At 37.9% G+C, this 18,830-nt stretch overlaps 1 protein-coding gene across 3 annotated transcripts; it reads left to right on the top strand.

Moving 5' to 3' along the window:
- Positions 1–4,567: 4,567 nt before the first annotated feature.
- On the top strand, positions 4,568–18,670 carry LOC144356254 (uncharacterized). Of its 3 annotated transcripts, none has more exons than XM_078011125.2 (2): positions 4,568–4,937; positions 16,914–18,670. In XM_078011125.2, exon 2 carries the CDS (start codon positions 16,992–16,994, stop codon positions 17,685–17,687), a length of 696 nt encoding a protein of 231 aa, XP_077867251.1. In that variant the 5' UTR covers positions 4,568–4,937; positions 16,914–16,991; the 3' UTR covers positions 17,688–18,670. The 3 variants fall into 3 exon arrangements, with proteins under 3 accessions (XP_077867251.1, XP_077867249.1, XP_077867250.1); XM_078011123.2 differs by lacking the exon at positions 4,568–4,937 and adding an exon at positions 8,383–8,518; XM_078011124.2 differs by lacking the exon at positions 4,568–4,937 and adding an exon at positions 12,267–12,509.
- The last annotated feature ends 160 nt before the right edge of the window (positions 18,671–18,830 follow it).

The following is an 18,830-nucleotide window of genomic DNA, read 5'->3' as shown; positions in this document are numbered from 1 at the left end:
AGTAGAATTTCGTTGTAGAGTTTAATTATATATTTCCGTAAAATGTTGATACTCCATTGTTTCAAAGAATGACGTGAAATCTGTAAGTTTTATGCCTTAGTATTAAGTTATTATATTTATTATGATTTTATTATGGTGCTGTTATTTTTCATAGTGCCATCTTGACTTTATCCAGCAGTTAGTGTTACATTACCGGAAGATACGTGTTGTCTCACTTGGAACTGCGTGCCACGTTACCGGAAGATACGTGTTGTCTCACTTGGAACTGCGTGCCACGTTACCGGAAGATACGTGTTGTCTCACTTGGAACTGCGTGCCACGTTACCGGAGGATACGTGTTGTCTCACTTGGAACTGCGTGCCACATTACCGGAGGATACGTGTTGTCTCACTTGGAACTGCGTGCCACATTACCGGAAGATCAGTGTTGTATCGCTTGTAATAACCTACTATATAACTGGGAATTACGTTACGTTATTGGAAGCTTTGTAATGTATTTTTCAAAGCTACACGTTACATTATATGAATTTTGTGTACTGTACATGAATATGTAATTTAAGGCAACTATATTGTACATTCCAGTAATTGTCTATTCAAAGGCTAAGTAAAACCTGAAATCATTCTTTCTGTAATTTTCTCATACATTGTGCGCTAGCAGTTTAATGCTTCATTAATGGACAGAAAATCCTAGATTTGTAAACAGATTGTATTTAATCCCTTTTCCCCCTTTGATCAATTAAAGTTATTCGTTCAATGTTATTTAACTCGTACGCGGTCTTGCGTTTTGATGGATGGATCGAACACTAGGCAACATAGTCAAAATTGTTGGCATCTCGTATGCATGACAGATTGCATATGCAAATTTTGTGTTTGGACCAATCAAATCAATCGATTAACACCATCAATATACTGGTATAATATAATATGCAATATCTCAAAATCTAGCCTGGTGACATAGGCTGAAAAAATCATATATTGTTAATGATGGAGTACTTTTTGTTGTTCTGAATTATTTTAAAAATCTGGGTTTTAAAGTGTCAAAAAATGCAATTTTTCTTTAACATTGTGTTAAATAGCAATTTTCAAGAAATGTTAGGACACGTTTCTCAAAAAGCATAACTGTAACACACAAAATAATGCTATTTCATTGTACCATGGGACATTAGCTTCATGATTGTACATAATAAAGTAATGAACATTATCATGCGATTTATGACCAATTTTGTTAAAAATTATGACTAGGCTTCTACCTTAATGTGAAAAAAATGTATTTTACACGCGTTGTGTACGTCGCTATGAGTCGAAAGGGACGCGGCGCGACGACCACTGCCTTTTAATTGTTTTAAAAACCCATCCCATCTTGTCAGAAAAAAGTGACAAGCACAATTCACCAAATATCAATGCAACAGGCTTTCATATATCAGTTATCAGTTTTCAAATTAAATACATAAAAATATGGTTCTACTAAAAATATGTTCCTACTAAAACAGACGAATAATTTCATCTCATTTTTTAATTTAGTCGAACATCATGGTGAGATGGTCGGCGATAGTTATTGCGCCCTCGCCGATGGGTTCACTCGGACGCAAACTACGTCGGCGAGGGCACACTAACTATACCCGACCTTGTTGGGCTATTTTCAATTCAAAATCCAGTAAATAGCTTTAGAGCTAACGAATCCCGGAAAGCATGTCTTTGTACTGATCATGAAATAGTGGTAACCAGGCAGCTGATTGTGGTTAACACTTTCCTAATTTATTCGATATTTTGGTTCAGCGTATTGAGATTTGTTTTTGACAAAGTTTAGATACTACGTAGACATCGTAGAGGCACATGTTATTTCATCGAATCTGGCTCAAAACACAAATTATTAGAATCCTAATTTAGCTAAAATGCCAACAATCTCATTGTAAGAACATATATTTTTTAAATTAGCTAGGTATTGAATTAGTGAAATTGCTAGCTAGCTAAAAAAAAAAATACAGTACATACATCGGCAATAAATCGCGCCCTCTAATGACCGAGCGCTTCTGAGACGCACATGGGAGAAGACAGTCTCATTAAAATCAACAATTGTGTTTGGTTTGTAGTCGTTCTCATCTTGAATATAAAAAAAATCTTTCGAGAATATAAATTTCATCGGTCAACTATATCGACGCTTCGATGCGTCGCAGACGCGCTTTGACTTCAGAGGGCGCTTTTTAAAGGAAAGGAGAATTTCATGAGAGACTGTGGAACTGGTTTCAACAGATCTTTTGCTGAAAAAGAACAAAAGTGCGCATTTTATTTTAGTGAATTTTAAAAGGTTAATTATGGGCGTGGACTCGAAATCAGAAACATGCAAACAATTCTGACAGGTACCGTGATCATGAAACAAAATTAAGATAAAATATCAAGTGCACTATACATCCCATTTGCGCATTTGTATAAAACCACCAAATTATCATTTATTATTGTTAAAGCGGGAGGGTCGTTACCTGCGCACGCCCAGGCGACGATAACAACACACGCAAAAAACACAAAGACTCATGGGTAGACGCTTGTTTGTAAACAATGACACGCTATGGCCATCTGACGCATGCGCAGGTGACGACTCCCCCCCCCCCCGCTTTAAATTTTATATTTGTGAACGTGTATTGTGAGTACAAGATTATAAGTTCCATCTGCGGTGTGTCTATGTTCCCGGTATTTCCGCACATCTCGGCGATGATGTCTCACAGCGGTGTGACTGTTTAAATATAGGTTGCTAACTGGCCGTGTGAAGACAGTGTATACGTAAATAGAGAAACCTGCGTATAAACAGGTAACAAGGAGAAGTTGTTTTCTAGTCACTGTTACATAACAGTGAGTTTAATCACAGAGGAATAAAACTTGTCATACAAACAGCACTATGATATACTACTCATAGTTGAAAATGTTTTCGATTGCGTACAACGGCCGCAGTGAAACGAGCAGGTTTACTGGATCTCCCATCAGAGATGTTTCCCCACGCTGAATAGAGACATTGTGACCGTCTTTGTTCTGGGTCTTTTTTTAGTGTCTAGCATGCTATTTTAGTTAATTTTGCTATTTTTAATTTTGTTTTGTTTCGATAATTCAAGATGTCGCAACTTTGAAATAAAGTATATTATTGTAATGAGATTTTTGGCATTTTAGCTAATTTAGAATTATGTTATTTCCCAGCTTGCGTTGAGTCAGATTCGCTAAAATGGCATGTAGCTATTTTGGCATCTTTCACAGTAGACATATTGGGGGTTTAACTATTTATTGGACATCAAATTTTAATTTGGCCGTGGTTATGTAAAAGTAGCGTGGTTTCATAAATATTCATAAACCCTTTGTTCTTAAGTCGGTGCACGTGAATTTCAGCATCTTGAACGTATAGATGTATTGTTCACTGTCTTCTGCAGTCTGTCGACAAATATACGTCACTAGACTTTCAACGAAATAACATGAAGTATAGCATTGGAACAAGCTATTTGGCGCCGTTATTAAGATTCCCTTCTGATTGGGTGACGATTATCAAGCGTTACCATAGCAACACAAGGTTCACGTTCGTACGCACTTCGGTTGAACAGTCACATCTCGTAATTACGGGTCGAGTGTGCTATTGTTCTCGTATAACAATGCTTCTCGTGATCAAGACGATTGTTAGTTTTTTAAGCCCATTAAAATAAGGCGGCATGACCTCAGGCGACCCACTGGTTGTGTATTGTAATGCTTTGTCTCTGCTCTGGGCTTCGCAGCTCGAGTGGCCATCGTAATTTTCGTGGATTTCAGTCGCGTCAATAAGATAGATTACATGTTGTCATTGAGGTCAAATGCTGTTAAAGTGAAGGTTACGTACCGCTATGCTGTCGCATATTCGAATCAGTTAAAGACAAACATAATCCATGCTATATCCATGATGACGTTGTTAGCTTAAAGCGGGGGAGTCGTCACCTGCGCACAGCGTGTCGTTGTTTACAAACAAGCGTCTATCCATGAGTTTTTGCATTTTTAGCGTGTGTTGTTATCGTCGCCTGGGACTCAATTCCCGCGCGTGCGCAGGTGACGACCCTCCTACTTTAAGTGCAGTTAGTAAAACAATGTAAAATGTGTAAACCGAGCCGATCTACAAAAGTACCTAGTTTATATATCAATAGCGTGACGCGACCACTGAATTCAAGATACTCTGATGACGTGCTCAAGATGTAACATGCTACTGTGTTTGTTTTTAAAAGGCCGTGAAACCGAAAACCTGACAGACGCCATCCATACTACTGTCGTTATTTTTTTATGTTAATAGAAAAGTCACCAATTCGTTACTCTGGTCACATAGCTGCAACCCGCTGATTGTCATAATAGAGACAGCGGTCTATCCACGCAGTCACTTGTACATTTATTCACGGACGAAAGATAATGACTCAGTATATTCCCACGAACCCCTGAAGGAAACCTTTCAAACCAATATTGGCCAATCACCACTGTCAACACACTCATCAATCACAAGGTCGAATCTTGGGTGTTTTCTTCATTTCCGACATTTCAATTTGAAATAGTAAATGCATTCAGACACGCGGTATTTAATATACCTAATATACCTTTCCGGCACAAAGTGCTTTAATATATTACCTTTGAAGAAGCGGATACACGCGGAAAACAACCAATTTCCTCCCCCCTTCTAGCAACCTTCGCAATTCATTTGGATTTATAGCCATTATATGGGGACACGGTCAGTTTGATGACGACATTTCACACAATGGAGGAAAAGTTGAAACTACTTGTTACATTGTGTTTATTTTAAAAGCTGTCTTGTGATGTTAAAATCGAGGTTACGTCGAGTATTATTCTGATATAAAACATATTCTATTGTGTTGGAAAATACACTGTAATTGACTGTACATCAGACCTGAAAAGACATCTAGCTGAATGGAACGCAGGTAGAATTATTAGAAGGTGAGTACAAATCCATTGAATGGGCAGTTAATTTGACTGGGTTTAGATTTGATTTAAGTGAGTCAGTTTATGTGTAGACCGAAACGAGGGCATACTTATTGACAGCATACACCTTTTCCTTCCAATATGGCTTCCCCAGACAGCTACAAGGGATGCCCTTATTGTTACACCACAGGAAAGTCAACAGACAGGTCCCGCGAGAAGGGTACGCTAGAGATCGTCCAGCAGTGCATTCACCATTCAACCTCCAATCGATTGAATATAAAGTTCGAAACGCACACTTACCTTAGATTGTACATAGTCTATAATCTCACGTCAAAGTCGTGCTGTAACTATGACAACGTCGTCACTTGGCTATCCGAGTGCCGCGACCAAACAAGGGTCTTCTACTAAACATAGATAAACATTACTCACTACAACGGAACTATGCCGAGTGTTGATCTAGTGAGAATTACGCGCCTCACATGTTTTACCTGGTTCCATGAGTTGAAAATGGTAAACCGAACAACCGTAATTTTAGCGTGTCTGGGGCCTATTTGTGATTAGCAAACAATACTACAAACGAAACATCATAGGGAAAAATAGGGCGATAATAATCGAAATTCATTATATACTACATATAGTAACAAATCAATAGAAAAGAAATAACACGATTTCATTAATTCAAATTACAGAACTGTTATTTAGTGCAATTAGCATACTATTAATGCCATTATTTGTTCACTGTTTTTAAAAGTATATCATATTTACTGGATTCGTCAATGAAAAAAATGACATGTTCTTATTAATTAATTTTACTTATCAGCCCCGATGCGTATTATTAATTTAAATACAAGATATCGCCAAATAAATAATACTAGTACTATAGTAAAGATTGTGTTATCTCGTGAACCGGCGCTTTATTGTTCGTTAGTCACACAAAGTGCCCCATCAACGGGGTTGAGTTGGTTGTTGAAGCCAAATAATGGTGTCTCCTCAAAATAAAAACTATTCGTTTAATATTAAATCTATATCGTAAAACTCCACTTGAAATCAGCCGGTAGATGAACTTTATATATTAAGTATATGGTCAGGCTTTAGTGTTCATTTAAACCACATACTTGGGAACCATTATAAGAGTGTTGACGCAGTAACCATGACAACTGGATAGCGGCAGAGATCGCGACAAACAATACAGCTGTCTGAAATAGGTGTAATCCTGATAGTTGAATTTACAAAGGGCTTTCATGTAACTGGCGGGACTATCCATTAATAACCTGGTATCTGGGTTTCACGGCAACGCATGTCTCAAATGTTGTTTTAAACGAGCGTTCAATCAAGTTGATATGAATCCCTTGATTGTTAGTATACAACGTACCCAGAATAAAGTGATGTGAACTTGGTGTGTTATATAGGCATTTAAAAGACCATGTATGGGTATCTGATGCCCGCGACATTCTGATAGTATTTATAAATAAATTGTAGGCTCGTTCGACTTTGTTTCACAACTCACGCAGTCATTTGTTCGTGCATGCACAAAACTGCGCCAAACAAGTCCGATGTGCTTCGAAATAAAACGTTTATCAGTCATGCAGTTGTGTGATAGATATATGTTTGGACACAGTTCTTTTGGTGAACTCTGTCGCGGAATAACGAGGTCATTTCAAATTTCAACCTCAGAGAACACAAGATGCGATCTTTTCGCTTGGAATAGTCATTGTCACAATTATAACTGTAATGGTATTCACCCTGGAATTTTAACGCAATGCCAAGAAACAATAGAACGAGTTGGTGGTAGTAACTATGTAGCGAGTATGTGGCATTGTCATCAACATACCAACACACTCACTTTCTTCTCATGTGGATTTGTAAATCAACCACGATGTTAAAATATAAGTAGACACAAAACAACACAACTAGATAAGTACAAAAATAACAGTTTCGATAAGGAAACAATTGAACATATACTGCTGGATCTGGGATGGCATGCAAACCGAGATTCTCGCACATGATGCGTGTAACATTCGTAGCCACCCCCGTCCCTCCAGGGGAATCGTCTTCCCTTTATGCTTTGCAATACAATAAACACGGAACGGTACGTGTATAACTATAATGGCGAATAGCTTAGCGGCAATTTTGATTAATATGAATGCTCTCCTTCACAAGTACCAGCACCCGATTAGATAAGACAGGTGGTTGCTAGGCAACCAGAAGGATACACACACAGTGAGGTGGTCGTGGTGAGGTTAATTATTTTGATATCTGCATTAATGAAAAAATAAACTCCGAACGTGGCAATTATCCCCGCACAGTACGTCGGTCATCAGTTCATTTAACAGTGCAGGACAACACTGGTGATATCGTGCCGCCCTCTGTCCGTTCACATGGACTTAAAAATTGCTAAAATTTGCTCATTTCTGATCATAATATAGTCTGTATAGTATATAGGGCGTGCAAACAACATCAGAAGTATCCTAACAAAATCGTTATCAGCTTTTGTTTTGAACGGTTTAGGAGTGGCCCTTGTATTCAAGACTAGTACTTCTTAACTGGGAAGTTTCAATAGACGGCTTGAATAGACACCACAGTGCACGCTGTTTACATTGAAAAGATGTCAACCATCAATCCCGAATTCACGTTGTTACGCCTACAAAAGCTATGCTTTCACTGAAGGGGCATTGCACTTATCCGAGTATATTGTCCGATTTCAATACAGTTATGTACTAGGATAGCGGTTGATTTAGGAATGCATTAACCAGTATTGCACGGAGTCTTTGGCGCCGTGGTGTAACTGTTTTGTGCATGTGTGGGGGGGATATCTACAAACATCATTAGTTACTGTTTCAAGACAATATATAAGTTTCAAAACTCCACTATATTAAATCGATAAACAGTTTCGAATTTGTACTTATTAGGTGGAAAAAAATATCAATTCTCGTTGATTTAAATATTAAAAAATGGACTCTGATTAAAACGAAGCGTGATCATATATTCAACTTCTCGTATCCAGTCATTTGTTGTGTATGTGAGATTGCCGACGACTGCCTGCTCCTCTGTTCGCCCAGTTCGCTAAAGGGGCAGTTCCAGTTCGGATATAACTAACAGTGCAATCAAACAGGTGGTTTTAGTCACATTTAATCCACGTGTATTATTATATAAAAATAACTGTCCGTTCGACACCGTGGCGAGAAGAAAAAAAGTACATTGCATTGCACAGTCGTGACGTCGGTGTTTACTGTATCCGGTAATCAGCGTCTCAAACAGGTGCGTCATAACACGGTGTGGCCAGTTCCGCCGACAGAGCGCCCTTAAAGTCATTTAATCGGCTATGTTGCATTCACTGTTTGCCACAATAGCTTTTCTCATTGTCCACCGACTATACTACGTGAAAAGATTCTAAATAAACTGTTATTGTGATAACAATGGCCGCTTATTGTCATGGAAATAAGCAGACGAACTATAAGACACTAAACACACGAAGCGGTGCACAGTTGTGCAGAAATCACTCCGCGCTATTCCACTGGAGTAAAGAGGTGAGATGCATTTTAGTGGATTGAGTTGTGTTTGATTTGTCCGCTGATAAGTTCACCACTAACTTTAAGGTATGTCTTGTTATTTAATTATTCTTTCTCATCTAATGATTACGCATACGCCTGCCACGATAAAATAAGTTCTAACGTGACGGAGACGAACTCGTACGAAAGTTACCGAAACATTCGGTCGTACTTAGAATTGCTCACAGTAGCAAAACTTGTAATTTACATATATATATATATATCGCTATAGCGAGAATTTAAACTAGTATACCATATAAATTTAGAGAAGACGGTCCGCTGTGCGTGGTTTCAAATAGAAGACATGACAATTGATATGTCCTTACGGTACATTGTGTAGCTGCTATTGTAATGGGGTGTCCCTCACGGGTCAGAGCACGATCTGAACAAGATGCTACTCAAATTAAATTTAATATATTGGGCAATCGCATTACGGCGTATATCACTCAGACCGAAAGGTTAAGACCAATAGAGAATAGACGTCTTGAGTTATAATGATATTTCGTCCCCGGCTTGCCGTGTGCGCTCACTGTCACCACGTACATTATCAGTATATGTGTATGTTGTATTTATTTATTTACGATCAGTCCTACACCAGTATGTTGGGAACAAATAACATACAGGCCATGCCAATTTAAATGGGTCGAAGTGGTAATACAAACATAGACAGTTGGCTTAGTTTAACGCCTTAGGCGCAACTACTATACTACACAGAAACGGGATTCGACAGCGAATGAATCGTGTGTATTTGTCAGGTTACGAACTGACATTTCTCGATTCCATCAGCTGATTGTTCTTTTTCCTTACACCGAATGAATTTCAGCAGAAGAGTTTAATTACGGATTTTGTTACAGTCTTTGAAAAATTACCCCCATGATTCAATAAGCCTTCTGTGTTTAGTGGAATGTTATTCTGTCTCACTCAATACAAATTATTCACGAACAGAAACACAGCATGCTATGTACAGTTTAGAACGACCACTATACGAACGAGACTACACTGTGCGACGCACGTCGATATCACACCGTGGACGTATACGAAAAACATGTACCGACCGGTATCTAAGAGGCAAAATGACCCACACCAACACCCCTCGTAATATACACCGGAAACACGCAAAGGATCAACATCCTTTACCGGTCTGATGACAGGGTGACCACCGACAAAAACCCGGGACAAAGTAAAAGGTACACCGGGACACAGCGATACGAAGCCGTGCTCGAGACGTGACAAATGCAGAACAAGAGAAACATTACAATATCTAAGTTAAACATAATTATAAAAAGTATATTTGCTTATGTTGTGTTTTTCTGTAATAGTTTCACTTTGTGTCTGCCATATAGATCAATCAATGTGGATACATTTACATAATGTTACTAGTATTACAATAGACGACCATACTGTTGGTACGAAACGGTACAGCCACGGAAGGTGTTATACCCAACCACCAATATCGCAATCTGTTTGTAGATAACGGCGCAGTATGCATATTTCCATTCCATGCGTACATCTTTTCAAAAGCACATAGCATTTCACGATTGATTTGAGTTGTATATTGGGTTTAATGAAGTGTTATCGTCTGTTCAGATTGGCCACTCTAAAAACTCGTTATAGTCAGTTTTTATTCAGGTACACTATTGTCATCATATCCCTCACACTGAAACTCGGGTCAAATTCAAGTTACGTCATATCGGTGTGTTTTGTGAATTCTTAAATACAAAATGCAAACATTCTGGTTCCACATATTTCGCATATTACAAGATAGGCTGACTCTGCAAGAGAACAATGGTGTCAATATATTAGTAGCATCGCACAGAATGACGTCATTGTTTTCTACACAAAAGGAGACATTCCATCTCGTATTACATGTATTATAATTTAATTTGATAACAAATAAAACCAGTTTTCCAAGAAGGCCGAAACAGAGGAATAAATGGTTCGTCTCTAGCAACATGCGCGTCGTTTCGAATGAGTTCGCGCATCATTTTTTCCTGTTCCTGCCAAAGTCGTACTGTTGAAATTAAAGAAAACACAACCCTAAATTTGTACCCAGACCATTCGTCGGGGCGACAGAGATAACACCGGGAGGAATAGTCTAGGGTAATAAATTTGACACTGCACTATTGGTTGAAATATCTTATATAATTGTATACTTGTCAATGTTTAAGTACAAGGCCTCTTAACCAGAGTCTTTCGATGATCTGTGACCATAATAATTGCAACAACAACTTGGCATGACGAGAATCAGTCAGCTAATATAATCATCTGAACAATATCGCATTCATGCTTCAAATGGTGCATTATATAATTAATAATATTCCTAATCCCGTTTTCTGGAATTTAGCCAGTTCATGTTACCATAGCAACACGATCTGTTTTGGACTTAGAGTTTGGGAACAACCTATGTTTGCCGTTTTACCATTTAAATGTCGCGTTGTTTGTTTGAGGTTTTCTGTTTGGTTGCGTTTACCTAATACTTATTGGCCGCTGTGTATACTTTCTTTTCAATGTGCAGACTTTGCGGAATTTGCGATGTGTGATCAACATTTCGTTTCTTTAGACCAGAGTAGCCGCGGTTACGTTGTTATTTGCCATACATTGTATGCATCGACGTTGTTCAGGTGATACTCTGGCCTATTTTAAATTAAGAATAAAATATAATACAAGTACAATACACTACAATACAAAATAAAACTGACGTAGAACATAAAAAAATGTATTGCAACCAAATGTGTAATTACAGCATGAACTGGGCGGTTAATCATCGTAAATTCAAGTACTGGCCGAGCATGAGAAAGCAAGAACAGACCGACTGTTTTGTTCACACCTGCTATCTTGTTAAATCCCTAGTATAATAAAAGTTTTCGAATAATGCCGATCACGGTGAGCACGTACGCAGTGTAGCTAATAATAGATAAAGCATATAGATAAATTACATATGATCTGTCATCACTTTGCGGGTCACGGCGTCATGGCGATATCGCCAATTTAATAACTATCGAATATGCTCATTATATTATAGGATAAAATCACCTATCAATCATTACTCGCTAGCAGTCAGTGTATATAATTGAACGGACGTGAATATCAACCATATGTTCACAATTATCCTATGAATTCTATATTTTAAGCAGCATAACAACATGTACATATCTTTTATGAAATGTTTGTGTCAGTTAGCAATAACTTTTACATATATATAATAGTGATAATAATAATTCAAGTGGCATCGCTTCTTGATATTTTCATATGTAATACCCGACCGTTGCCAGTCTCTAATGGTTGCCATTAACGGCAATGCAGTCATTACCCAATGAAGCCCAGTACCGGACAATATAATCCAATTTCAACTTAATAGGAAATGAATACCTGAGACCGTACGCTCCAGGAAATACTTTGTTGATGTTATTATGGCAGACTTTTTTATACGTACTAGCATACTAGTAATCATAATCATAAATCTCACTTATGAATGGAGTGGTTCATTTTTTTAATGGACAGCAACAAGTGTCTCCTAATTGGATTCGTGAAGATGGTCAGTTTGCGTTTTTAACAGAGTTGTTTTCCGTGCGTGGTACAATGTAGAGGGCACTGTAACCATTTTATGACCAAGCGGCTAATCCATTATCGTCGTTTTAGTAGTATAATATTTATTATGGCGATGCTTGTCTCCTACTTGGATAGCTGCACTCCCTGTATTTTTAATAGTTTCGCCAAGTCGCGATATCCCGTCGGTCATTGACAACTATTACACGAAACGAGAGTCAGTTATGATTGGTCGGTTTTAGATAAACAAAAAGAGACAATAAAATTATATTATCTGAAAACATCGCGTGACAGCCAACTTGGGGAGATATTTCACGTATGAGGTGGCCAATATTATTCACATTAAGTCGCGTTGGCTGTCGGGAGATGTGCCGTTGCTAGGAACTTGAAGTGGGGAGCGAGAGATAGAGAGAAACACAGTCACGGGTGACGAATGACGGGTTGTTTATTACTGGAATAACTGCACACACAGTGTATATAGACATAGTTACAGGTATGTACATATATTTGTACTGGCCTTGGGTTTTCCAACACGTAGACCACACTCGGTGCCATGGACTTTTGACAACCATGAAACTAGTAACATGGAACTGTCTTATTTCCTTGCGGAAGCGTGTGTATGTACAGGTACATCAGCAACATCGCTTGTCTTTGTGTCGATGACGTGAAACAAACCCATTCGCGTCTACGGTATTTGTGATCAACATCTCGTATCCGTTTATTTATTCATTTATTTGGCGAATAGCGAGTTTGTGGTTATGATGATGGATTGGGGGTATTGATTAATTGATAATTGTCTTCAAGCTGGTTGAAGTACATATCACTCTGATCGGCAGAACAGTTGCTCGCGCCATGGTTATATTTCAACACACGCCATATCGCAATGATAGTTACACGGAATCTATTCACGTACACATTCCTCGGGGAAAACACAATGTACCCCGACTAATAATATATGACATACAATATACATCTTTAACATCGTATTTAGTGTTTATTTTAGTATAGATGGTGAAATATTGATATAAACAAAGACTACATCCATTATCGGTCTTCATTCATCATACGAGTAATGAATGGGGGATAATGCATAATTTCACGATTGATAGTATTAAATTGACTATAGGTCTGGTCTCATTGTTATGCTCTCGTATAATATAATACGTAGTCGCCATGGTTACCTACGGTTATACATAAATGCCCAGATGTTAGATATTTTCATACATACTAGTAGTTTGCGTGTTACGCACCCTAACCTGAAAATGTATTAAGCAGAATTAAAAAACTATTTTTTTTAATAAGCACATTGTGCATGTAAGTCCAAATGAGCACACACGTTTGCAGTACGAGTTAAGTCAGCAATCTACAAACACAGCTGGGATCGCGGTTCGCAACTTATGAAGTTGATTCTTTCAGAAAATGCCGATATGTTCTGAACATTGAATCCCACGTCACGACGCTGCCTCATCACAGTAATATTATAAAGATTATAGCGTTTTTCTATTGAAATCCGTTTTTTAGATCTATCATTAATAACAAAAATATATTCAGATGCTTGTTGAGCCTTAATTTGTAGACGCTTACACGTGATGTGAAATTATAGTAGCAAACAAGCCATGATGTTTATTTCACGTCTTATAGATGGTTCGTGTTATAACCGTCCACGTCACCTGCGGCACTCCAGACTATAATATAAGTATGTGTTGCCTTCATTATTTTAACATCGTTCACTCAACAATAACCTTCCTAGAGTTGATCACGTGAACCGATCGTTATCGTGAAACACTTTTCACTACAAATTGCAGTTGATTAAATTGTCGCAACTTGTAGCGCAAAGCATACTGGGTATGCATTCTGACTACCGTCACGTGCGTAGTGTGTAAATACCTGCAGTTTCACTAACAAACGTGATTTTCATAACAAATACGAATATCCAGATTGCTTTAGTGGCGGAGTCTAGTATCGATCAGACGCATAAATGTGAAACCGATTACGTTTCTGTTGATAAATTAATACTCCACTAGCACATAATTTGTAAACATACATTTTTCATTAAAAAAAAAACTCTCTTGAAGCCATGGAGGTAGCGACTCTCGCTGCGTTGTCATAGCAACACGAGAGCTTCTAAACGCAAATTGTTCGGCTACATAGTATATGTGTGAGAATACTGAAAACTAGAAACAGTGCGACTGGACATGTACTTGAAATATACTTGAAATATACTCAAGTGAACTGTAAGTTCTCGACCGTACATACTTAAGTCTTCAGGCACGATTTCTTAGCAACGGTAGTGATGACACAAACTGTCGTATTCGTTACATTATTTCATCTATTTTTTTTTTAGTTTTGTACATTCCGGTCGCAACGCACATATAATAAAGTAGGCGCCTGAATTAAATAAAGGGATATGGGGAGTTGGTAGATTTATTTGCAATCCCACCGTGACGACATTCAGAAGAGGTCTTGCGTGAAGAACTTGCAGTAAATTGAATTACTATTTTTTTGTCTATATTTGTAAGTGATATCATTGCTAGGTCATGTGCGTCGGGTAACCATGGTTATACACCTCACAGCTTTGTGTCAGTAGGACTAATGACGTTTTTTTTTTTGTATCATTCAAAAGCCTTATCATTGAGGATCATCTCAAATTTACGACCTATTCCCCCACCCGACAAATATAAATTTGCATAATCCGTGTGTCTAGTTTTTCTAAACTGCGAGTATGTTGGCTGTTATTTCCAGTGCCACTAAATGTTGTTTTCGTGTACTTTACATCGACATTTTGTCAATTCGACTTCAATCTACGATGTCACTGTCTTACTGGGAGTTGTTAACGCATATATGTCAGATTATTTTCGAAGGTGGATATATTACACTGCATTCAGTGTTCTCTGTTCTATATTGCATGAATTATGTCCATTTCGTATTTATTTCCTCCTACCCTAAAGACTGTTATTTCTGTTATTAGCGCCTTCCTATAGTTGCATATAAGGGAATAAACCCGTCTTACACATTCACGCCATTGTTCGCTAATGAAGCGGTTAAGAACGCCACGCCCATCACTTCAATTGTACGCTTTTGTAGTGTGATTATACACCCATCTCTTTCTTATTTTTTTTTGGGGGGGGGGTAAATATGTTTTGTATCCAAGCATTGAAAGTCAATGTTGTGTTTACTGAGTCGCTACCCGTCAGTACGATTTATATACACCGAATTCGTTTAATTGTTCTCGGTTTTGGTACAGTGACAGTTCAACAGACTATATACGACCCAATCGAACTCACGTATGTGTATTCGCGGTTCAAAGTTGTGGATGGATTTCGCTCGAACAACGATATCTGAGTCAACTGTCTCAAAACGAGGCAGGTTCAACCGGCGTGCAGAAGCTTCTCTGTTGTCTATTTCCAAACTCGCGCAATTCATACCGGCCACCCTAGAGTAACTGCAGGATGTCAGTTTCACATCTTTATTCGGTACAATCCAATCGACAAAATAAAATGAATAAATAAAATAACAATTTAGGCTATGAAAACCGATAGCTGCTTTGCGCTAGCCGTAAACAAAATGGATTAAACAGTTTTCTAAAATAGTATGTCATTGTTATCCGCATAAATAGGCTATGGCGTCATGCTCAAAATATGCTTCAATCGCATAAAGGTTTCACATCACAAATTGTAGATATCAAGGCGCAGTAATCCTATATATTTTAAAGAAAAACAACTTGTTACAATGGATGGCATGCATATGTTCTAAATATGATACCAAAATAAGTACGTTTTAGCTTTGTGAGTGAAAATCGACATGTTTTGAAAATGGCGGCCAGTCACATTTTGAGTACATTTTCGATATGTTGAGTCGGTTTAATTTGTTGGGACTGCGATGACACCGTTAACTATTTGAATATAATAACTCGACGAAACAAATTGTTATTTTAAAACCTGAAGGTACTTGATTCAAGTTCTCAGGCTTTTCAAGTTATTACGTTTATGTATTATTCATTCGTCAATACTATTGTTGATGACACGGTGGCGCTGTCATCGAATAACAACAAAATCGGCGAATTATTGAAATTTAAAACGTGTATTTAGTGGTGGTAGTTTGTATAAGTCAATAATATTCATGATTTATTCTCGTCTCAGTTACCCATAATGCACCTCAACCGCACTATTCAAGTCAATGATTCACTTTTTTGAGTAGGGTACAGGAAACGCCGATGATCCAACTCACCGCCGTTGCTCGGTTATACAATTAATACAATATATAAATATATAATATAATACAATATATAATATAGTTAATAAATGGGTGACAATTATGACACACTTAATAAATATCGATCACCAAATAAGGGAAATAGTCTAAATTAAAACATCAATTACGATTAAAAGTTCTCTTATGAATATTGCGGTAAATGTGTCAATTACTTCAAATGTGCACGTCAAGGCTGCGTGCTCAGATCTATATTGTTGCAGTACAATGCAATATGATACGATACGGTGCAATACCACTGGTATACGGCATGACAAATAAAACGCACATTGTATGGGTGTACTCAGATGACATACAAACTTTTTACTTTATTCATGTAATTCTTCGTGGTTTTTACGCTCTTTGTGACTGTAGAATTCGTTGCCAGTAATAAATACACTCACTTTAAATAAATATGTGTACATACTTGAATATGATCATTGTCATATCCCAAACGCTGCATCATAGATAACATGAGTGGGAAGAATGGGGCTTACACATTTTCGATGCTATATATAACACATACTCGTTTATTTTTCATCTAATCTCTGGAATCCTCTCTTCCAAGCTTTTCCACAATGTCATAATTCTGTTATTTGTTGAAACAAGATTATACATAATTAATAACACGTGACCTTTTCCTCCATAGGTTGTAACTGAACTGCGACGTCGCCTGTCAAGCAAAGTGCGCCACCTACCGACAAGGGGTGGATATACTGTATCCAGAATGCCGACTCAACCTAAGAAAAAGAAAAACAAAGGACCTTTACCAGTCAGCAATATTTCAAAAATATTGTTACACGACAATCAACTGGAGAACCTTATACTGGAAAAGTCGCTGATGAGAATTAACAAAGATCAACGAAGAAGCCAGCGACTTTTACAAATGCAAAAACAAACTTTTATCATAAAGCAAGCGTGCAAAGAACAAGAACTCCGAGATATGGGCATACCCCATGTACCGTTTCTCCCAGAAATCGTTATGAAACAAACAGAACCAGATGTTAAGGTCAGGCGCCCTCTAGCAAAACCAAAGAAAAGTGCGAGTTTTCTGGCTCAAGAACTAGAGAAGATCTCAATTTTGCCCTCAATAAACGGAACAATGAGTATGAACGGAGGCACTATGTTGGAGGGCACGCACCGAGAACGATTCACACATATGCACGGCATCCAATGGATTCCAGGAAGCGAGAATGAGGCGGAAAGAGAACGGGAAATCATGAACCAATTGAACGAATTCGAAGCAGGAAAAAAATGCGTGGATGATCAAAGATTTATTGAACTGGAAAAAAGTCTAGTAAGGAAAGAGCGCCCTTTATGGGAGATTCTTGGACAATCACAACCAGAAGCGGAAGACGGGGAAGTGGAGGAGATGTCACCTAGCAATATCAAAGAAGAGAAACAAACTATCAGCGTGGCATGATCAGATCCCGACGCTGGTGGCGCTGTTATAATAATTCATCACACACTTATTTTGAGACAATCAAAATGTAATTCTTAAACATTTCATAATACAAAATATATAGTGAAAAAAATGTCTGTATTGGATTTCACCGTTTAACCACAAGACTCTACAATATGCACGTTGTCACGGACTGGTACGATTATTAATAGGAGTTCCCGTCACTGTGAGGGCGGAATGAAGACCAAGTAATATTCACATATTCACTACAGCGTGGAATGTACAACACTCGATCAAATTGAACGCATAGTGACGTCATTGGAAACATACTAGCATCGCAGGACGATATTGTATTGTGCAACATACTTATGAGATTGACAGCTATTCTTATTTTCTTAATTTATAATTTGTTTTTTACTCATATATCCATAACACAAATCAATTATAAAATATTGCTTTATTGTAGTCATATATTATGCTATCATTCACAGTTTGAACCTGGCAATGTCTAATGCAGGTATTAGCGCCCTCAACGCTTAATCTCGCTTTAAATTATAACGACACGGGTGAATATGGACGCCTGGATCTCCTTTCATATAAGTCGCGCTCTCTAGCGAAATGAGTGACAGGAAGAGTATGTAGTCGTCTGTCAACAACAAAAAAGTTTTTAGGAGAACAGCTATGTTGTAAATGACGAGCACCATATAAATAAACAAACAAACGCAGTGGTTGTTTTGAGCTACATTGTACTAAGAGCCCCATGTTGCATGTACATGTACTACAATTCCTGAAGCACTGTGTCGCTAGAGGGCGCGACACACATGAATTGCGTATTTCTCTCACCACTGAATGTGTAATCTTTTTACAGGAAAAAAAGACGATTTCTCCCTGTCTATTAACTGTTAACAATAACAACGTTTCAACATCACTGTTGAACTATATACGCAATTATTATATTATTATGCAATAATTTTATTGCAATAAATTATTTGTAACTTCTTGAACCTCCGGAGTAGAAATTAATTATTTGGATCTATCGCTACGTGCCTGTCTCAACGACTCTTTTGGTCATTCTCTCTCAAACCACACACTCTTGAAGCGCCATAGTCGCCGTGTAGCGCGTGCGCGCATTCAAACTTCGTCTGTACAAGCATTCAATGTTTT

This window comes from Saccoglossus kowalevskii, chromosome 6 (assembly GCF_978046115.1).
Source record: "Saccoglossus kowalevskii chromosome 6, keSacKowa6.1, whole genome shotgun sequence".
NCBI classification, from domain to species: Eukaryota; Metazoa; Hemichordata; class Enteropneusta; family Harrimaniidae; genus Saccoglossus; species Saccoglossus kowalevskii.
Note: the sequence above shows the minus strand (reverse complement) of the source record. Positions and strands in the feature narration are given on the sequence as shown.